A 22,710-nucleotide genomic window follows, 5' to 3' on the forward strand; every position below is an offset into this window, starting at 1 on the left:
TATGTTCACATTCTTACCTTGGGCCAATTCCAAGGCTCAGGTCAAGGCGATTTTTCCCCCCTTTTGTGCAGAGGTATTGACAGGCAGTGGTTCCAACTCTATTACCTCATGGCAGGTGGTGATGGCATATCCTGCATGCCTTTTGCCATTCAGGACATAGCTGCTTCTGTCCGTGAACCAGCCCTCTGCATCTCCCATAGGAACATCCTTCAAATCCGGGCAGCTTGGGTATGTTGCTTTGATGGTTTCCAAGCAGTCATGGTGTACTGGTTCCACTGTGTTCCCAGTGAGGAAAGAAGCTGGATTGACAATGTTAGTGACCACAATCTCCACATCATCCTGTTCCACCAGTATGGACTGGTATGTCAGGAACCTCTGTGGAGAAAGCCAGTACCTGCCCTTCACTTGTAATACTGCAGACACTCTATGGGACACCAACACAGTCATCTTTTTGTCCCAAGGTGAATTTTCAATATTTAGCACTGGATATTTAGCACTACTGCTGCTACCACACACAAAGGCATCCTGGCCACCCTTTTGCAGTCCCATCCAATTGCTTGGAGATGTAGGTGACTGCTCTGTGATATGAACCTGAATCTTGTGCCAATATTCCCAGGGTGATTCCCTGTTTCCCATGAGAAAACAAAAAGAAAGGCTGACTCACGTCAGGGAGTCCCAGAGCTGGAGCTGACCTCAGGGCCTTTTTCATTTGTTCAAAGGCTCCTATGCCCTGTTTGTCCCATTGCAGATGCTTCTGTCTGGAGTTGATTACTGCATACAGGGGTTTAACATGCAGCTCCTACTTACAGATCCAAAGGCAACACTACCTGGTCGTTTTGAGAAAAGTTCTCAGTTTCTTCCAATCTGTAGTTTTGTTGTCTGGCATAAAGCCTTCTTTTTGGGCTTGCCCCTTTGCCTCACACTGATTTTATACCCCAAGTAAGTGTCTTCTTGCTGCATTGTCCGGGCTTTCTTTTTAGAAACTGGGTACCCTTGGAGCCTCAAAATTTTAAGAGACTTATAGTCCAAGCCATGCAAGTATCTTCTGTCTCAGTGGCAATCAGGATGTCATCTACGTATTGTAGCAGTCTCCCCTTCCTGCGTGGTGTTTCCCAAGACTCGAGATCCTTGGTGAGTTGGTTACCAAATATGATGGGGGAATTCTTGAATCCTTGAGGCAGCACAGTCCCAGTGAGCTGGGTCTTTCATCCACTTTTAGGATTTTCCCATTCAAAGGCAAATACCTTTTGTCTGGCTTCACAGAGAGGGAGGCAAAAGAAAGCATCTTTGAAATCTAAACCAGTAAACCAGGTTAGTTCTGGTGTCAATGCTGTTAACAAAGTATATGGGTTTGCTGCTGAAGGATATAAATCCTCTACTATTCTACTGAGTGCTCTTAAATCCTGGACTACTCTGTATGTTCCATCAGGTTTATGAACCAGTAATATGGGAGTGTTGAAATCAGATTTGCATTCCCTTAACAGACCCCATTGCAAGATTTTTTTTGTCACCGTCTGGATTCCCTCCCTATCCTCTCTTCTCAAGGGATATTGTTTTGTCTTTACTGCTCATTGTCCCTCTTTAAGCTTTACCCTTACTGGTGATGCATTTTTAGCTCTTCCTGGCTTCTCAGTGGCCCACACACCAGGGCTCACCTGGCCAGTGAGATCTTCACCCATTTTTAATTCGATGGGAGCATCAACTAAAAGTCAACTCATTATTTGAATATATTGTTGAGTATACACCTCCAGAGCAATCTCCCCTTTTCCAAATCTGATTGTTGCATCCAATTATTCAAGCAAATCCCTTCCAAGGAGTGCATGTGGTGAATTAGGCATGTATAAGAATTTATGCAAGCTTAATTGTTTTCCCAATTTTTATTTTAGTGACTCACAAAAATAAGCCTTTTCTGCTTGGCTGGTGGCTCCCTTAACTATACTGTGATCTTCTCCCACTTGAGTTAGAGCTGTGTTTAAAAGTGAATGTGTTGCCCTTGTATCAATCAGAAATTCTATTGCTTTTGATTTTCTCTTTCCCCTAGCTTTGTTATAACTGGAGCACAATCTAGGGAAGACCACGCTGGTTCTTGTCAGTCTTTATTTACATTTGCTACCACTCATGCCCCTTTGTTTCCCTTCTCCCAGCTTTCTGGGCATTCATTTGTTCGGTGGCTTCATTGCTTAGAGATTGCACATTGGTTTCTCCCCAGGTGGGGAGGGGAAGCCCCTTTTAAAAATTGTTGTCTTCCCTTTTAACTGCTGCAATCACCCTTTCTCGTTTCCCTTTATTCCCTTCTTCTCAATTGCTAAACACCCTCCAGTCTTCATCCAGTAATATTTCGAAGTTTCTTCCTTCAGTGGGTTTTAATTTTTTATGTCTTGTATCAGTGGTGGATTGACCTAAAACTAAAATTAAAACAAATAAAAAGCTAACTGCTGTACTCCAGTGTCTGATTCTGGGTCCAAAGGTGTACTATGACACATTGTGTCTCTCAGCCTGTCCAAGAACTCAGATGGTGACTCAAAGGGACCTTGTTTAATGGCACACAAAGCTGACCAGTTAATAGATTTGGGGATGGCTTCTCTATTCCCTTTGCAATCCACTCCTGATATTCTTGTAACTTCTGTCTTTCTGCCATTCTATTCACATCCCCCTTTGGATCCTGGAGGGAAAAAAATTCCTTTACATCCTCCCCCCATGTCTTATAGTGCTCCACGGCCAAATCCCCAAATACCTTTAGAATCAGCTGTATCTCTGTTTCTGTCATTCTATGTAACAGTAACTGTAAAATCATTTCAATCCAGGTTATCTTTTTTTACTATTCAACAGAAGTGTCCAGCTATACTTGCAGGGTCCATTTTTCAATCCTTTAAATTCTTTATCCAAATTTCCAAATCATTGGTATTGAAGGGAACCTTCAGTAACATCATGGCTCCATCTGGTCCCACTGCTTCTCTAAGAGGTGTTTGCAAAAGTATTGGTTGTTCCCTAGGTTTGCCCTTGTATGGGAGGACACTGGACTGCCTGGGAGCGTTGGAGTTTGATCTGGTGCCCTTCCTGGGCTCCCACCCAACTCCAGTGATTGAGGAGGGGACATCATCCAGATCAGACTCTTCTTCATCATACACCTTGTTATATTTTTACTGCATGTCTGACCAAGACTACAGGCTGAGCAGCATTGTTTGAATTTATGCAGGACCCTTCTGTTTTCTCTTTCCATTGCTAGGATCAGTAGGTCTTGTAGAAGATTAATACCACAATCCTTTTGCCATTCTGGGTGGTTTTATAAGGTGAAAAACATTTCTGCATATGATGCCTCATCTCATTTTCCTTCCCACCTTAAAAAATAACATTAAGTGCAACATGGTGTTATAGTTTGTGCATCCATTTAATGGCCCCTTTGCCTCATCTCCTAATGTTTGCAGAGGCCACCACTGATGACAATATTTTATTAAAACCCCTTTGCTCTCCATTCCTCTTTTCCCCACAACTTCCTTCCAAGGGGGGAGTATGCATCCTAAAGGGCTCCTCCTTGGCACTTTTTTGCTTTGCTGGGTCCTCCTGATTTATCTCCTTATTTCCCTTATCTCCTCTCCCAAAACTCTGCTGGCAATGTTCTTTCACTTCCTCCCAGTGGTCCTCAAAAACATGCCAACCCTCGGGGATTGAATTACTCTTTCCACAGATCAACTCCACAGTCTCACACACCACATGAATGAATTCCTGAATATGGTGCCCTGGGTCCAGGGTACACCTGGGCCATGTAGGCACCCACCTCCTAGATGTGCATTACCACTTCCTTTTACACCAATGGCACCGTAGGAGGACCCAGGCTGGAGGCCACCTTGGTGCCCAAATTGCTAGTCCACATGCAAGGCAAGGAACTCGTCTAACCCTTCTAGGTTCCCTTTTGATTAGAGGTTGCTCCCAATCAAAAGCCAGATAACTCTCTCTTGAATCTGAGACTATTCCTCCTGAATATACCTGCTCTAACTGCTCCATCCTCCTGTACCACCCGTACAAGTTTCCCTTGGTCCCTCAAGAAATCCAGGGGCTCAAGCTGAAACCACCTGAAAAGGGCTTCCTCGCTTGGTCGAGCCTTCATCCCTCTCTCCCTAGTGTCCCAAAAAATCACTTCCCTGTCATTGAGACTTATAGACACAAGAGGGCAGAAATACCTCCAAAACAACAGAGTCCTCAGAAAAGAACAGAAATCCTAACCCACTGCAATTACAGTCAATCACACAAGAGGGTAGTGTGACATCAAAGGTATTGCAAAAGTCCACCTTAGAAAACATAGAAAACGTTACCCAAAATCCAAAATCTCCACCACCAAAATCAGAGTGATGCAAACACAAAACACCAATCACCATGAGCAGGTGTCCCTAGTGTCTTAGGGGCCTCCTTACCTTGGTGCCCCCCCTCCAAAAGAATTAATAAAATGTACTTCTAGGGCGAATAGGAGGTTGGCTGTTTGCTTCCACAGTGAGGGAGCAGGGAGTGGAGATCCCCTCCAGAAAAAAGTCCAGGGCACACTGGGATGTCCATGTCCAATGCACTCAGCAGCCAGACAAAGAGCTCCTGGCTGGCCTTGCCAATTGATTTCAGGAATCAGGAGCTGACAAACAAAATTGTGGAGAATATGTTTTATTTCCAGCTGGGACACGTGGAGGGGATATCTCCTCCAAACCATGCATACCTGGTCAAGACAGGTTCCAGGTAGAAATACACATTGATCCACCAGCCCACACCTCCCTGCCCACCCATCTCCACCTTCTCTCCCTTTGTATTATAATTAGCTGCCACACCTCCTGGAGGTCATATCCGGTGGTTTTTGGGATGAAGGCCGTGTGTCTTCCTCAGTGATCAGTGTTTGACCTCTCCTTCTGGGGCAGGTGCAGTGGAGGTTTGTCTCTGCCTCAGGTCAGCTTGTCCTGCTCAAAACCACCCGTCTGCTCCTGGCTGGTTTCTGGAGCCACAGGTTTCTGCTTTGTTGGGTTTGTGCAATAGCCAGGTCTTGCTTTGCTGACTTTTCACAATATATCTTATCTTAATTGATTTTTTTTTCCTGGCAACTAAGTTCCTGTGTGGTTTGTTCCATACTGTTCCTGCCATGTGTTCTATTTCCCCTCTACCTGCTTAAGCATCTTATAGGCTTCTAAAATTCTGAATTTTCAAACCCATATATACCATGTATTTCAAAACCATACCCTGTCTCACTAGACCACACTTGGAGCCTCTAGACCACACTGGAAGCAGGTTTGGGCACATCAATCCTTACTGGTTTCTACTGGGAGCTGCTGCCAAAGGACTCAGGGGCTCAGGGGTGGCTCCCAGTGCTTACTGGTTTATACTGGTGCCCTCCCAGTCCATGCCTGGGAACAACAGCAGGCACTGGCAGCTGGGCAGGACCCCGAGGCCCAGCTAGCCTTCACTGGAGCCCTGCTGAGCCACTGCTTCTCCAACTTCTCAGCCTGGAACCTGCTCTCACCAGGAGCTCCAGCAAGGGCGAGGCCAGGGCTAAAGGAAGGAGAGGGATTCCCTGTAAAAATTCCCAGAACTTTATGGGGAAATACAAAATCCCCAAATTTTCCAACCTCTCCTTCACATGAAGTGGGAGATGGTGGGCTCTGTTGGGTTTAATGCATAGACCTGGTGTCCCTAAATCCCCATTGACTTTAATGGGTAGACCTGAACTCCTGGGTATTCACATATTGGTGTGTCCCCCACTGCCCCCCTGAGATTTTGGTTTACCCCCTTTGCCACCCCAGAGCTGGAGCTGGTGCAGAACTCTGTCCTCACCAACCCCACAGACCAAAGCACCTCGGTGTACCTGTGCTGCATCCTCTCCTGAGGTGACTCAGGCCTCCCTCCCACCCCCGGGGCCCTCACCTGGAGTTTTGGGCTGCCTTCTGAATACTGGGGTCCCTTTTGGCAGTCCCCCACTGCTGAGGGTCATCTGTGTCCACATTGACTGGGCTGTCATCTTCCCCCAGCCCATCAGGGTAAGTTGGGACACTTGAGTGCCCCAGAAGTTCCCTGGATATCCCCAAAAATTATCTGGGTACACCTGGGTACTACCCAAAAGCTCTTGGATCCCCCCGGTAATCACCTGGGTACACCTAGATCCACCAAAAATCACCTGGATACATTTGGGTACCCCCAGAAATATTCTGGATCATCTCAAAGAACACCTGGATCCACCTGGTTACCCCTTGGAAACCTGGATCACTGAAAAACCCCCAAAACTGGTGATGCAAACATCCTCATGGCTTTGACTGGGTGGACTTGGTGCCCCTGAATCCCCAATGACTTTCATGGACAGATCAGGTGTCCCTAAATCCCTTTTGATTTCAATGGGGTAGATCTGGAGTCCTGTTCATCCTCATTTATCTCTCCTAATCCCTCCCAGTGGTCCCACTTTTGCCCCAGTGCTCCCAGTAATCCCAGTGCCCTGCCTTAGCTGCTCCCAGTGCTCCCAGTGCTCCCAGTTTAACCATGAACCTTCCCAATCAAATGCTATTATGGGGTAGACCTGGTGTCCCTCAATCTCCAATGACTTCAGCCAGTCAACCTGATTTGCCATAGATTTTGGTGCTCAAAATCCCATTTTTGGGGTGAAAATGGAGATTTTTGGGCTTGCCTGGAGGCACAACTCCAAAAAAGGCTGCAGACATGAAATAAGGGATTTGGGATTGGCTTCCAGGAATTCATCCAGGACTTCTGCAGTCTCAGCACCATGATTCTGGAGTGGAAATTCCTGCAATTCAGCCCTAGATTTCCCCCAAGTTTACCCAGTTTTCCAAATTTTACCACTAAATTTCAAAAAAAATCCCCACTGACTTCAATGGATAGACCTGGTTTCCCTAAAATCTTCATTAATTTCAATAGGGCAAATGTGATGTCCCTAAATCCATATTGACTTCAACAGGATAGACCTGGTGTCCCTACATCCCTATTCAATTCAATGGAGCACTGCTGATGTCTGAAAAATCTCTATCAGGAGATTAAAATTACAACAGATGGGGCAACTGAGACGTTGAAAAAATGCTTTATTGCTTTATTGCATCAGTCTCATTGAAGGGTGAGATATTAAAGGTGTTACATCCAACACCAAAATATCAGAAGCCATCTAATTCTTAGTTACAATGCCATATGTCAGGATTTTAGCCAATCAAATACTTCTGTGAACTTTGCTAGTGTCTTTTGACACCAGACATTAATTGCTTTCCTTCCCATGGCTTTGCTGCAGTGTGTCATTTTTCAACTAATCATAAAACACTTCACAAACCTTCACTGATGCATCTTAAGCTTTTAGCTTTATAACACGTTCTATTGCTAATCTTTATAATCTTTTACTATCTTACTTAACATACTGCTTTGCTTACATAATACATGTTTCTGTTTGCTTAAAACATATTTCTATTTAAACTACAAAATTGTGTTCTTGCTTTTTGTCTATTTTACTTTTAATGCTCTACTTTGAGCAGGGACAAGGAGGCAATGAGGCCCCAGCACAGCAAGGCTCACTTGTCCCCTGCTGGCCAAGGGCCCAGGGCCAGCAGCCATGGCCAAAGTGCTGCAGCACTTGGCTCTGGCAGGGCCTTTCAGCTGCTGCCCATCCCTGTGCCCTCTGCAGCCCAGGCTGTCCTACGGTGTCCATGCCCTGCCCCTCTGTCCCTGCAGGCTGTCCTCATCCCCCGGCTGCCCCACCTGGCTGGCCCCTTCCTTTGCTGACAGCTCTGCGTCCTGCCTGCCTCTGCCTGCACACACAAAGCCTTGGGCTGCTCCAGACTCCTTCTGGGGGATGTGCTGCACCACAGCCCTGCCCTGGGAGAGAAATTTCTTTAACCTTGGGTCCATTCTGAACCATCCTATCTGCTCTTGGCATTAATTCTTTCTTTCTCAGCCTGTTTTTAGCTATGTCTAAAGGATCCTCCATCTATGAAACTTCCCTTGAATCACTCCCTGGGCTCTCTTCTTCTGTCCCCAGTCTCCACTCCACTAAACACAGAGCTGTTTTGTCCTGATACAGAGGTCATGTTCTTGCTGCCTCCAAACCCAAAATTTTGAGATTCACAGAATTCACAGAATTTAGAGATTTCACAGATTGAGTAAGTTGGAAGAGACCTTCAAGAACATCAAATCCAACCCATGACCTAACACCTCAACTTGACCCTGGCCCAAAGTGCCACATCCAGTCTTTGTTTTAGCACATCCATGGATGGTGACTCCACCAACTCACCGGGCCGATCATTCCAGTACTTTTATCACTCTTTCCGTCAAAATCTTTTTTCCTAATATCCAGCCAAATTTTCCCTCATCCCCCGGATTTCAAAAATAGTGCACCTAATCAGTCGTTTCCTGGGCATATACGGGGAGGTCCATACTCCATATGGTCCCCAGTCAAGTGGCCAAGTAGAGAAAATGAATCATTAAATTAAGCAGCAAATTGTGAGGCTGGGACAAGAAGCTAATTTACCCTGGCCTCAATCTCTCCCACTGGCATTGATGTGGATCTGAACCAAGCCAGGAGCCAAAGAAAAACTAAGTTCCTTTGAAATGCTTTATGGGAGACCATATGGAGTGCAAAAGGGATTGTCCACTGAAGTGGGGGAAGAAAAGCTGATTGCCTGTATGGTAGCCTTAAGTGAGAAACTCAGAGAAATTGAGAAACATGTGGCTGGAACTCAGAGCAGAGGGACAGACGGAGCAGTGCAGGACACACAGCCTGGAGATGATGTGTATGTTAATTCTCTTACAGAGAAAACTCTGGAGCCACAGTGGGAGGGTCCATTCCAGGTGCTCCTTCCTGCCTTCCCTGCAGTAAAGATCAAGGAACAGAGTGCCTGGATTCACCATTCCCTAGTGAAAAAGGCTACAGAACCCCATGGAAAGACATAGCAGGCGACAATGAACTGAAACTTAAACTTACTCAAGCAAAATGAGTACATTGCAGTTGAGAACATTCAGTAATTTAACTTGCAGAAATCTAGTCAAAAGACTGTACTTGTATATATTGGTCAAGGCTGTGTATGTTTAAAAACCGCTTGTGCTTCTGTGGAAATAGATGATAACAATGGAATCTTACCTACTAAGAACCATTCTAATATTTATATTTGAAATTTTATCAGGAATGTCAGGTATGCCTTTTGATACTTGGCACCAGTCACATCCCACCAGCTGATGAGATCTAACTAGACAATATATCATAAATTATCACCTAGACCCATTGGAATGAACATTGCATTAGGAAGGTTCATTTCATTAGTAATGAAACGCCAGAACTCGACAAAAATCCCGAAAGAGATTCAGAAAATGGGCAAAGGATTCTAGTTACAGTCTAGAATGATATAAAAGAGATAAGCAAAGTGTTACAAAGAGTAAACCAGGACACAAATCATCACAGTGGAATGCGCTCTTTGGATGGTCACCAACTACAGCTGGGATTTTGAACACACTTCACCACCCTCTCATTGTCATACTGACATTAGCAGATGTGAGTCTGGTGCTGTCTATTGCAATACTTGTTTGGAATTGGAGGATGTTAAAGTGGAGAGCAGCACTGACTTCCTTAGGGGCAATACATGGAGATGCAATGAGGGATACACGCCGAGAAGAGCGAGCTGTGGAGGTAAACTGGAAAAAGGAAAAGGTATCAATATGATTAACTAAAGGAATTTACTAATTTTCTAGAAAAGAGGGGACTGAGACAGAGAAATTGAGAATTAAGAATCGAGCATCAAGAAATGCTTTGAGTAAAAGGGGGCTGATAAAACCATATGGAATTCCTAAACATTTACTGTGCGTACAAGAACAGGAGGAGAGCAAAGTTACAAGATGAGATAAAGAGCTAGAATGCACAAACAGGATGCAAGGACCACAGCATAAAGGGGTTTTGCAGAGCCCTGAAGCAGGAAAACTGGTATCAAAGTCCAGAAGATGATCAAAGGACTAAAAAGAGCATGCACAAGCAGACAAGGTGAAAAGTTCAACGGAGAGGAAGACTGTTTACTTCATCCCAAGGACCCCCAGAAAACACCAGAGTGACCAACAAGGAGCAGTGTTCAGTCCCACAGAGGTGTGGAGCTAATTTTAATACAAAGCTGGGACAAGCAGGGTTAGGAAATGAACATGTGTTAGGTGAATTGTGTAGTCCTGGTTTGTAGAGAATAAAAAGAGAGGCACTGTTGGATCCCAGAAACCTGGGGTTTTTGAGGTTTCTGTGCTGGCAGGCACTGACCCACTGGAGAGCACTGCTTTTGACCTGAGGCCTTCCTTGGAGACGGCTTCTAGACAGGAGTGATGAAGTTCAAATGACGAGTGTGTAGTGAAATAGAAGTGTGTGCTTTCCCATGGTGATGGGTTTTAAATTGGAGGGTTTTATAATACAGCAATAGGTATGAGACAAAATGGAGGATTTTAGGTGTTGTCTCTTTCAGTTTTCACCTTCCTTCTTCTTCCTTCTTCTTCATGGGTTTCAGTTAGCAGTTTCTGGTTGGTCAGGCAGTGTCACCCTAAGGGACATGGGAATTTAGTTATTGGGTTAAAAGCATCAATGATACAGGTGTTAATTCTCTATTGGACTCTTTAGCTCTAAAAGACCTTGTAGCTACATGTGTCTTCCTTTCCTACAGGGAAAAAGCAACTTTCACCTCCAGGCACCCATGGCCAAAATTTGGGAATCTACCTCCAGAATTCCCTATCTCCAAGAACAGCTCCCAGACAAAAGCTGCCATGACTGACAAGTCTGGCTGGCCTTGGCTTCCTGAGGGCTGGCTCTCATCTGCCTTTTGAAACACTGGGCCTCCGTTTTTTCTTTCCTAAGGAAAAGAACTCTTCTTCCATTCAGGTACAACCAAAATTGAGATTCAATCTCCAAAAATCCCTGTGGCCAAGGATTTCCCCCAGATGAAAGGTTCCAGGAGAGACAGGTCTGGCTGGCTTGGCCTAAGGGTGGCCACCTCTCATCTTCTTCTAAAGCACTTGGGCTTTGCAATTTTCTCTCCTATGGATGAAAACATCCATCTCGACCACACGCCCATGGCCAAAATTGGGATTCCAGCTCCAAAACTTCATACATTCAAGGATTTCTCCCAAGTGAAAGCTGCCAGAACAGAGAGCTCTGGCTGCCCTTGGTCTCTGGTGGCTGCCTTTCATCTGCTCCTGAAACACTGGTGTTCTGTGCTTTCCTTCCTACAGAAAAGAACTGTCCTTGTCCTCCAGATTTCCATGTCTGAAATTGGTATTCCACCTCTAAAATTCCGTATATCTGGGGATTACTCCCAGACAGAATCTGCAAATAGCAACAGGTCTGGCTGTGCTTGGCCTCTGGTGACTGCCCCACATCTGCCCCTGCAACACGGGGGGTCAGCTGTTTCCTTCCTATGGAGATGGTGGTGACACCTTTGGGACCCCGTGGCACCAAGGACATCACTGTGGCACTGCTGGGCTGCATGGTGCCAAGGGGCCGGTGTGAAGCAGCAGGGCTGTGTGGAACCAAGAGGCCATTGTTGCATTACAGGGCCTCGTGCAGCCAAAGGGGCACTGTGATCCTGCAGGGCACCGTGGATCCATGGAGAACATTGTGGCATTGCAAGGCCCCATGGAATCAGGGAGACCATTGTGACACTGTGGAGCTCCTCTGAACCAAAGGGACATTGTGATCCTGCAGAAGCAAGGAGAACGTTCTGACACTGCGGGGCCTCGTGCAACCAAAGGGACATGGAACATTTCTGGCTCGCTGGGAATCCCACAGACCACCTGGCACGTCCAGCTGAATTTAGCATGTCAAGGGCTGCTTCTCATCTGCCCCTGGAGCACTTGGGCTTTTGCCTTTCCTTCCTATGGAAAAGAACCATCTGTCTTTGCTGTTACCCATCGCTGAAATTGGAGCTCCCCCTAAAATATTCCATATATAAAAGGGTTTCTCCAAGGCAAAAGATACAAGACCAGACCACTCCAGCTGGCCTTGTCCTCAGGAGGTGACCTCTCATCCACCCGTGAAACACTGGTGCACTCTTCCTTTCTTTATACGGAAAGGAATCTTGCTTCTCCTCCAGGGGCCATGGCCAGAACAGGCATGTGGCCTCCAAAATTCCACATATCCAAGAATTGCTCCCAGATGGAATTATGCAGGACAGAGAGGTCTGGCTGCCTTGTTCCTCCAGTGTTTTTTGTAGATTATGAGCAGAATCTTTTCAATAGCAAACACCTTGGAGAGGGCCCAGAGATCACCCAAGGTGGGGTTGGGTGGCTTTGGGCACAAGACCACGATACAGAGACAAAGGAGTTCTGTGCTCAGTGGAGTTGAAACTGAAGTTGAAAGGAGAGCCTAGACTGGACCCAAGGAGAAAGGAATTTTTCTTCCAGGGCAGGGCTGTGGTGCAACACATCTCCCAGAAGGAGTCTGGAGCAGCCCAAGGCTTTGTGTGTGCAGGCAGAGGCAGGCAGGACGCAGAGCTGTCAGCAAAGGAAGGGGCCAGCCAGGTGGGGCAGCCGGGGGATGAGGACAGCCTGCAGGGACAGAGGGGCAGGGCATGGACACCGTAGGACAGCCTGGGCTGCAGAGGGCACAGGGATGGGCAGCAGCTGAAAGGCCCTGCCAGAGCCAAGTGCAGCAGCACTTTGGCCATGGCTGCTGGCCCTGGGCCCTTGGCCAGCAGGGGACAAGTGAGCCTTGCTGTGCTGGGGCCTCATTGCCTCCTTGTCCCTGCTCAGCAGCCTGGCAGGGGCCACCCCATGGTGCTGCCCTTGGCATTGCACATCCCCAGAGCCCAGTGCCCCGGGAAGAGCCCTGAGCAAGGAGGGAGGGACAGGATCTGCCTTGCCAGGGGCTGGGGCTCAGCCCTTGGCCCTTGGCATTGCTGAGACACATCCAGGTTTGCTCAGCATCACAGACACCTTTCCCTTGTTTGTCCCCACCTGTCATCACTGCCTCCAGTGTTCTGCTCTAACTGGAACGTGGAGACACTTTCTCATTCCTGTCCCTCAGTGGGATCTATTAAAAGTTTAAGATATTTTGAAGTTTCAATCTGACTTTCAGTTGTTGACAAGTTTTTTGAACACACTCTCTGAGGGACTGAGTCTGATGTAAACAGCACCAAATCCCAGAGACGGTCATTAAAGTCCTTGTGCTCTGTCTGTGCTGCTGAGCTGGGCTGGGATCCTGGCATAGAGGACAATCCTGGTAACCAAGAAGAGATTCAAAAACCCATTTCTCTTGATGAGCAGCTCTTCTCCCAGCACAGCAGGGCTGAGGGCACTGCCCTGCAGCCACCCCAGGCACAGCACAGAGGCACAGAGAGCTTCAATCAGTCAGGGCTGGGAAGATGCTCCCAAGTGCCTGGGGCAGAATCACTCCCAGCCCTGGACACAGGAAGCCTCTGGCTGCAGGACAATGCAGCTGCAGCTCCTGCAGTGATCTCCTAAAGCTGGAACATCCCAATGCCCACAGACTCTGTGAGTACATTCTCTGATTCTCTCTCCTGTAGAGCAGCCAGGGGTGCCCAGGGCTGTCCTGCAGAGCAGGGTCCTGCAGCCCAGGGTGCTGTGCTGGGCAGGGACTCTGCTGCCTGCCAGGGACAGCTCTCAGCCAGCCCTGGGAGCTGCTGCCAGCACTGGGGGACAAGGTCTGGGTGGAGGGAGACAGCTGGTGAGACTTGGAAGTGTTCTGCTTGTGTGGTGAGGATGGTGCATTGATCAGGACTGATCCCAGCACAACATTTAACTACAGAACATTTCCAAATAGATTATACAGGGAGCACAGCAAGTCAGGGGCTGCATAAAAGGGAAAATCCTGATTTTATAATCTACTGCTCAGGGTTGCCAAGATGGAACACTGCACATTGATATTCATGTTTCAGATGAGGTTGAGAAAGATGAAAAGGTTTTCTCTCAGGTCTGAATAAACCAGACAGTGACAGAAATCAGCACAGGGTCCCTTACAGGCACCATCAGTGTGACTTTTCCAGCATCCTCTGGGTTGCTCTGACTTTGCCATCAGAGCCTGCAGAGGCAGAGCTGGCCCTGGCAGTGCCCTGTGCTGGGAGGGGTCTGCAGGGCAGAGCTGAGCCCCCAGGGCTGGGCTGGGCTCTGGCAGCACTGGCAGGGCCCAGCCCTGGGCACAGGGAAGCAGCAGCTGGCAGGGAGAGCTCCAGGCAGCAGAGCCCTGGGCAGGCAGTGGGGGGAAAGTGACACCAAGCTGGGCTGGGATATATCAAGTCCTCCCAAAATTGAACTATTCCATGATTTCTTTTTATTTTTTTTTTACAGGTCCCCACGCCAAGACACAGCAAATGTCCAACAGCAGCTCCATCAGGCACTTCCTCCTGCTGGCATTGGCAGACACGCGGCAGCTGCAGCTCCTGCACTTCTGCCTCTTCCTGGGCATCTCCCTGGCTGCCCTCCTGGCCAACGGCCTCATCATCAGCGCCGTAGCCTGCGGCCACCACCTGCACACCCCCATGTTCTTCTTCCTGCTCAACCTGGCCCTCACTGACCTGGGCTCCATCTGCACCACTGTCCCCAAAGCCATGCACAATTCCCTCTGGCACACCAACAACATCTCCTACTCTGCATGTGCTGCTCAGGTGTTTCTGGTTTTCTTCTTTCTTGGAACAGAGTTTTCCCTCCTGACCATCATGAGCTACGACCGCTACGTGTCCATCTGCAAACCCCTGCACTACGGGACCCTCCTGGGCAGCAGAGCTTGTGCCCACATGGCAGCAGCTGCCTGGGCCAGTGCCTTTCTCAATGCTCTGCTGCACACAGCCAATACATTTTCCTTGCCCCTGTGCCATGGCAATGCCCTGGGCCAGTTCTTCTGTGAAATCCCACAGATCCTCAAACTCTCCTGCTCCAAATCCTACCTCAGGGAACTTGGGCTCCTTGCTGTTAGTGCTTTTCCTTTCTTTGGTTGTTTTGTGTTCATTGTTTTCTCCTATGTGCAGATCTTCAGGGCCGTGCTGAGGATCCCCTCTGAGCAGGGACGGCACAAAGCCTTTTCCACCTGCCTCCCTCACCTGGCCGTGGTTTCCCTGTTTATTAGCACTGGGGTTTTTGCCTACCTGAAGCCCCCCTCCATCTCCTCCCCATCCCTGGATCTGGCCCTGTCAGTTCTGTACTCAGTGGTGCCTCCAGCCCTGAACCCCCTCATCTACAGCCTGAGGAACCAGGAGCTCAAGGCTGCACTGTGGACACTGATGACTGGAAGGTTTCAGAAACTGTGAACTTTGCCAATTCCTGTGAGTTGCCATTTTCTCCTAGTCACTTGTAATATAAATAATTTTTGAGAATTCTTTCTTTTCCTTCATTGCTGAAAGTTTTTTCCTTTTAGTCTAATAATTTGTGCACAAAATCATGCCCATATATGTGATATTTTTTTGTCTCTCCACCTTTGCTTTGGCCCCAGACTCTGTCCATGAGGTGCTCTGTTCTCTGTAGCTTTAAATTAACTAAAGGATCTCCAAAAACTGTTTTTACTGGAGATCTCGTTTCTTTGGAGAGTCCTTCTGCTCCCTTCTCTAGAGCTGCAGCAGCAATATCTGTGTGCAGAGGTGGGGGCAGGTCAGGGGTGGCACAGCAGCTCGGCTCCTGATGGCCACACCATTCCTCATCCATTAATATTTTTACAACAACAAAAAAACCCTTTACAATACTCTTAAAAAAATCCTATATATATACAAATCATACCAAAATTACACAAAATACCATAACAAAACGACAATAAAAAAATTTAAAAAAACAAATCACAAGAAACCCCCAACAAAATTAATATAAATCATAGTTTAACCATTCCCCATAACTTACCACCCTCTTATCATCTCTTACCAAACTAATAATAGTACTAATTTAAAATTATCATTTAAAGCATATATTCTTAACAAAATAACTACTATTATAAAATCCACCTAAAAACTACCCATTTAATACTCATCCAAACTAAATATAAACCAACAAAAACCCCCAATCTTAAATAAAACTCGAATTCTAGATCATGAAAAATTAAAACAGTTCAATAAACAAAATAAAAAATAATAAAACAAAATGCAATCAATATTTATTCACCAAACTAATTAACAGAAAAACCCAACAAAATATACATTACCCAAAATCCAACTACAAACATAAAACCTAGCTACAAACATTAAATCTAACCAGAACCATCCAATAAAATAAAGAAAAAATTAAAAATCCTAAAAATTATATAAGAAATATATAAAAATTCATCAAAACAAACAAACAAAAAAACCTTCATCCTCACAACGACTAGAAAACAAAAAAAAACCTCTAAAAACACATCACACCACACATACACAAAACACAACAAAAAAGATACATGACACAAAAAATTAAAAATAAATAAATCAAAACTATCAAATAAAAAATCATACACCGTTAATAAAACAAAAACTCCCCAACCACCCAACACTCTTTTAGTTACTATAACTTACTCAATAAATCATACTAAATCTAATCAAATATATTTCTATCAATTCCTGTAACTCACTTATAACACAGGCCAGGTGCCATTGCCCACCTGGGCACACTGCTGGCTCATGTCCACCCTGCTGTCCATCACTGCCCCCAGGTCCCTTTCTGCCTGGCCCCTCTCCAGCCACTCTGTCCCCAGCCTGGAGCACTGCAGGGGTTGTTGTGGTCAAGGTGCAGGACCCAGCTCTTGGTCTTGTTAAACCTCACCCTGTTGGATTTGGGCCCTGGATCCAGCCTGTCCAGGTCCCTCTGCAGAGCTCTCCTACCCTCCAGCACATCCACACTCACACCCAGCTTGGTGCCATCTGCACATTTGCTGATGGTGCACTGTGCTCCCTTCTCCACATCATCAATAAAGATGTTAAACAGGACTGGGCCCACACTGATCCCTGCAGGACACCACTGCACACACGCTGCATGTGGCACCATTCCCCACCACTCTCTGGGCCCCGATGTCCATCCAGTTCTTAGCCCAGGGAGGGGTGAACCGCTCCAAGCCACAGGCTTCAGCTTTTCCAGGGAATGCTGTGGGATATGCTGTCAAAGGCTAAAGTTCAAGTAGACAACATCCCCAGCCCTCCCTGTATCCACCAGGCCCTGTCAGAAAACTCCTGGTGGGCAGGAGCTGGGCAGGAGGCAGCCGTGTGCCCTGGCAGCGAGGCAGGGCAGGAGCACCCAGGGCTGTGGGACCAGGACATCAAGGACGTGGATTATCCAGGGCACTGGGGCCTGGTTTGGGTTGCCCAGGGCAGGAAAGATGTCTGGCAGCTGGAGCAGGGTGAGGGAAGGGCCTCCAAGGTGGGGCTGGAGCCCTTTGGCTGTGAGCAGAGGCTGAGGGAGCTGGGCTTGTCCAGCCCGGAGCAGGGAAGGCTGAGGGGCTCCTCATCCCAGCCTGGCAGTGCCAGCCAGGAGCTGATGGAGAACACAGAGCCAGGATCTTCACCGGGGGGCCTGGGGGGAGACAAAAGACAATGGGTGGAAAGGGGGAAAGAGGGGAGATCAGACAGGACATGTGGAAAACTCTTGTTCCCATGGGCTCAGACAGGTTCTCAGATAATGCCCTATCACTCTTCTTTTGGATAATCAAATTCTGATCACATCTGGCCTTAAACCACTTGGTCTGACCCAGTTTCTGACAGCTTGGGCTGCAGACTTGCTGAGGTCCCTTCCATCCTCAGCACCTTGATGATCCTGGAACAATGCTGCGCTCGATTTTGGAATGGGCCAGAGCAGATTTTTATGGGACAGGAGCCCTCTGGGGGTGTAGGGAACCTGACACTTGCAAGGTGCATGAACACATCTCACTAGCTGGGGCATTTGAGTACTTGAAGAAATATCCATGTCTTCCCACCAGGAGAGAACAGAAATTTCCTGGATATGTACTGATGACAGGAGAAGAAATCCTGCTCTTCCCCTCTACCTGTGTTACTACTATGCTGTCTATTATTTCATGTCCCTCTCCATTTGGGTGTTACCCGGTCTCCTGTTTAAATGGCCATGTCTAAGGATGTCTCTTCACTAGACCAGATGGTTCTATGGCCCTCCCATTGCTCCCAGATTTCCTTCTCTACTTGTTCTCTGACAATTTCACATCAGTGTTAGTTGTGTTTTCATTTGTAATAGAATCACCCTTTCTAATGTCTTTGTTTAAACTGTTTCTGAATGGAAATCCCTTGTGCATGGTGGACATATCTGATACTGGTTTGACATTGCACAGAGCTGAGGGAAGAATTCTGATGTTTATTAAATTATAACATTGATACACTTCTTATGTTGGCCTATGAAGAGAAGCCTTCCTGTGCCTCTGAGTCTCAGCAGTTCCTGAGCCCCAAAGGACACAAACCTGATGAGCTGTGGTGCCCACTGCACTGGTGGCTCTTGCACCTCCCTCCACAGGCACAGCAGAGCTCCCTTGTCCCACAAAGTCCCTGGCAATGCAGGGATGAAGGAAACAGGACAGGCTGTGGGGATCAGGGGCAGGGCACGGCCAGGGATTTGGGGTGGTTGTGAGCCCAGGGCAGGAGCCGGCCCTTGGCCTTGCTGAAGCTCATCCAATTGTCCTGGGCCCATGGCTCCAGCCTGGCCAGATCCCTGTGCAGAGCTTGCTGCCCTGCAGCACAGCCACACTCCCAGCCAGCTTGGGCTCCCCTGGACACTGACTCAGGGTGCCCTCCATGGCCTGGTCCACATCAGCAAGGAACACATTGAACTGCCCTGGCCCCAGTCCTGAGCCCTGGGGACACCCCTGCATGTGGCTCCATTGCCCAGCACTCCTTGGGCTGCACTTGTGTTTGCCATGGAGCTGGGCCTGCCTTGGCTTCTGTTTGCTGACCCCAAATGAACATCCCTCTGTGTCTGGGGCAGCTCCTTCTCCAAGGAAAGCAGCTGGGACTTGGTGCCAAGGAGCTGAAAGCTGCAGGCACAGCCTGGACTGGAGGAAGCTCAGATTTGCACTGGGCTGCTCTGAGTGCCAGGGCTTGGATGAGGGAAATGGTGGGGTGGGGGTAGGGACAGAGTGTGATTGATTGTCAGCCATAAAGGGTCAGAGAGCATGAGGAGGTGCTGGGGATCAATATCAGCTGGAGATTGGCAATATCCATCTATAACCTGGAAAAGAATAAATGGGAAAACGATATATTCTTGCTCATTGTTTTTAAATGACATGTTACAAATTCAGTGAAAGCTTAGACAAGTTCTGCCTTATGCTCAGGTTTCTGGAAGTAGCCCTGATTCAAGTACCTGAACCCCAAATTGCCTTTGCTCACAAGTTCCTTCTAATGGCAAATTATGTCTAGTATAAAATGAATTATATATTTTGAATGGACTCAAGATTAACAGACAAGAGACTTTAAATCAAATACTTAGTGCAAAGGATAAACAAAAGAAGTACAGGTAGATACAAACGCAGTGCACAACAAAGTTACCTATATTACAGCCAGTGAAGAAATAGCAGAGATCAGGAGTCAATGTAACTCACCACTGAACTGATGAGGGAGTGCACATGGAGCCCTTTCACTCAGCTTCCAGAAAAGGAACCACAAAGATTCATCCAGACGTGGGAGTGAAGCCCTGCCAGTTTCCAGGGACTATGCAGAAGAGTTTTGTATGGTGAAATTTTGTGTATATTTTATAGTTTGTAAAGTGAAGTGTGTGTCACTCAGAAATTCAAGGCTTATCTCCCTCCCTTCAGTCTGCTCTCAAGGCAGGATGTTCATGGACAGCTGGGAATTCCACCTCCCTGGCACCAGAGAGAACTCAGCACAGGACAGATGTCCAGCCTGGGTTATCTCAGCAATTGCTGAGAGGGGGAAGATGCCCTGAGTGATGGCCCAGCTGATGGACAGAACAGATGAGCTCTGCTGTGCCACAGGGGAAGTCCTGCTGCAGGAACCTCATGGAACCAGGGGGCCGTTGTGACATTGTGATGGGTCCTGGAACCAAGGAGAGAGACCATGGTGACACCAATGAACCTCATGGAACCAGGGAGAGAGACCATGATGACACCAATGAACCTCCTGGAACCAAGGAGAGAGACCATGGTGACACCATTGAACCTCCTGGAATCAAAGAGAGAGACCATGGTGACACCAATGAACCTCATGGAACCAGGGAGAGAGACCATGATGACACCAATGAACCTCATGGAACCAAGGAGAGAGACCATGGTGACACCATTGAACCTCCTGGAATCAAAGAGAGAGACCATGGTGACACCAATGAACCTCATGGAACCAGGGAGAGAGACCATGGTGACACCAATGAACCTCATGGAACCAAGTGACCTTTGTGACACATCAATGCCTCAGGGAACCAAGGAGTTCAAAGGTCTCAAACATTCTTTCCAGGGTTCTGCCTTGGGGAAGGGGGAACCTCCTTGGTGGCACCTTGGGCTGGCACACACCTGAGGAGTGACTCTGTTTTTAAATCTGTAAAGTTAGGAATTCTAGATTCTTCTAAAAAAAGTAAAGGAAAATCCTGTCTCTGTCTCAGTGCAGCCAGTTCTGCAAGCAAAGCTGGTCGCAGATGAGGGAGGACAGACAGGATGGAGTTGGGGAGTATGGAGCAAGGTTGTCCACACTGGGTCAGACCTCAAGTCACAGCTCCTCTGAGCAGGCCAGAGCTCCTGAGGAGAGACCCAGGATCAATATCAGTCACAGAGAGCTGCAGTCAACTCTGCTCTAAACAGAGCAGTACTAAAAACCATTCATTCAAAATAGGAATGGATATTTCTTAAAAGCTCTTTGAAATATTTCTCCCTAAGTGGATTTGAAAACCTTCCTGATGAACTGCACCAGACCAGAGGGAAATCAAGGCAGAGCCGTGGTTTGTCAGGACTTGCTTGATCCCAGTGAGCTCCGTGGTGCTTTTGGTGCTGAGCCCTTGAACCTCAGGGCCTGACAGGAGATTGCAGTTATCTTTCCAAGACTGAGAGTCAGAAGAAAAACCCAAAGTGTCTCAAAGCCTTAATGGGTTCCACTGAGGTCCATCCCTAACAGGATTCTCTTTGACTCCTTCGAGGAGAGAATTGGGGGCCGCGAGTGTCCAAAAACATCTGAGAGACTGAGAGATGAAAGGACAAAGGAAAGCACCTCAAAAATTGAAGTACCTTAAAGATCCCATGAGCCCCACTGAGTGTTGTTACTGACAAAGCCTCTCAAGAGACTAATTAAAGCAGATAATGGGAGGCCATGATTACACAAAGCTCTCAGAGACTCCAAGGCAAAAGCAAAACCCCAAAGTCCATGGAAAAACCTGCAGTCCCTGGGAGCATGAAGGAGCCCCCAGGGCCATTCCTGACCAAGGCTCCCCAGGGACTGGTCCCAGCAGATCCCTGAGGCCACTGGCATGTGGGGGGATGCTGAGGGCAGGACAAGGGCTGACAGTGCCCAGCCTTGCTGGGGCTGTGCCAGGAGGCCCCAGTGGCTCAGGACAAGGTGTCTGCTCACAGCCCTTGGTGGCACAGACCCTGCTGTGCCCCAGGCCACCAAGACTTGGCTTCTCTTTGTCCCCTCCTGTCATCACTGCCTCCAATTTCCTGCTCTGACTGCAACCTGGGCACACTTTCTCAGTTGTGTCCCTCAGTGGGAACCATTAAAAGTAAAAGAAACTTTGGACTTTGATTGTGAGTTGGAGCTCTTGAAAGGTTTCCTAACAAACCACAGCTCTGCCTTAATTTCCCTCTGGTCTGGTGCAGTTGATGAGGAAAGTTTCAACTTCAGTTATGGACAAATATTACAAGAAGAACTAAGAAATGTAACCACATTCCTATTTTAAATGGTGTCCTTTTTATTACTGTTCTCTATAGAGCAGAGGTGATTGCAGCATTCAGTGACCGATACTGATCCAGGGTCACTCCTCAGGAGATCTGGCAAAGGGGTTTTCCTTTTTTCTTGAAGCAATCTTCTAATTTCCCCCACTGCAAACAGACACACTTCTCAGGTGTGTGCCAGCCCAAGGTGCCACCAAAACCACTGCAGAGCTGCCCTGGGCCAGCTGTGAGGGTGGATCATCATCCCAACCTGCACTGGGCACTGCCAGGGGCTGTGGCCATGGACACTGCACTGACCCCACTGCTGGGTTTGGGTGCCATGACAACAATGAGAAGTTCAATTTACCTTGGAAACGCTGGGGAGGACTGGAACACACTGGGGAACACTGGGAATGCTGAGGGGGAATCTGGGTGGACTGGGATGGACTGTGGGCGTACACAGAGACACACTGGGACATACTGGGACATACTGGGACTGATACTGGGCAATACTGGAGCAAATTTTGAATACTTTGAGCAATTCTGGGGTATACTGGGACAAGCTGGGGACACTCTGAATAGTGTGGGGATGACGTGGGTGTACTATGGATGACACTGGGGAGAACTGGAAGAGAATACAAATGAACTCAGGTGTATTGGGAGGGCCTGGAGAGGTGCTGGGGTTGTATTGAACTGTACTGGGGATGAACTGGGCTGTACTGGGAGGGACTGGAGGGGTTCAATGGGCTGCTCCCACCCCCGCCCCCGCCCATCACTGCCCGCAGCCAATCAGCGCCGGGGATTGGGGACTGGGGGCGGGGCCTGGTGACGGCGCCATCTTTTCCTTTTTGCCTATAACTCCCATCATGCACCGCGGCCCGATAGAGCCCCATTGGAGCTGGGACTACAACGTCCATCATGCCCCGCGCTCCACAGAACTCCGCTATCTGCCCCCTCCCCCCATGTAC

At 47.9% G+C, this 22,710-nt stretch overlaps 1 protein-coding gene across 1 annotated transcript; it reads left to right on the top strand.

Moving 5' to 3' along the window:
- Nucleotides 1–258: 258 nt before the first annotated feature.
- Nucleotides 259–21,742, top strand: LOC134057263 (olfactory receptor 14A16-like). The gene is made up of 6 exons (XM_062514261.1): nucleotides 259–360; nucleotides 4,896–4,923; nucleotides 5,772–5,829; nucleotides 5,939–6,005; nucleotides 14,466–15,185; nucleotides 21,689–21,742. Exons 1-6 carry the CDS (start codon nucleotides 259–261, stop codon nucleotides 21,740–21,742), a joined length of 1,029 nt encoding a protein of 342 aa, XP_062370245.1.
- The last annotated feature ends 968 nt before the right edge of the window (nucleotides 21,743–22,710 follow it).

The sequence above is a fragment of the Cinclus cinclus genome, unplaced genomic scaffold, assembly GCF_963662255.1.
Source record: "Cinclus cinclus unplaced genomic scaffold, bCinCin1.1 SCAFFOLD_32, whole genome shotgun sequence".
Lineage (NCBI taxonomy): Eukaryota > Metazoa > Chordata > Aves > Passeriformes > Cinclidae > Cinclus > Cinclus cinclus.

Excerpts from the sequence above, each read along its gene's own strand:
- LOC134057263 (XM_062514261.1), top strand. The coding sequence starts at position 259 with ATGGTGTACTGGTTCCACTGTGTTCCCAGTGAGGAAAGAAGCTGGATT. Across the intron at positions 361-4,895 it reads TGTTCCACCAGTATGGACTG|GTGCAGTGGAGGTTTGTCTC; the intron begins GTATGTCAGGAA and ends CTTCTGGGGCAG. Across the intron at positions 15,186-21,688 it reads TGAGGAACCAGGAGCTCAAG|TTGATGAGGAAAGTTTCAAC; the intron begins GCTGCACTGTGG and ends GGTCTGGTGCAG.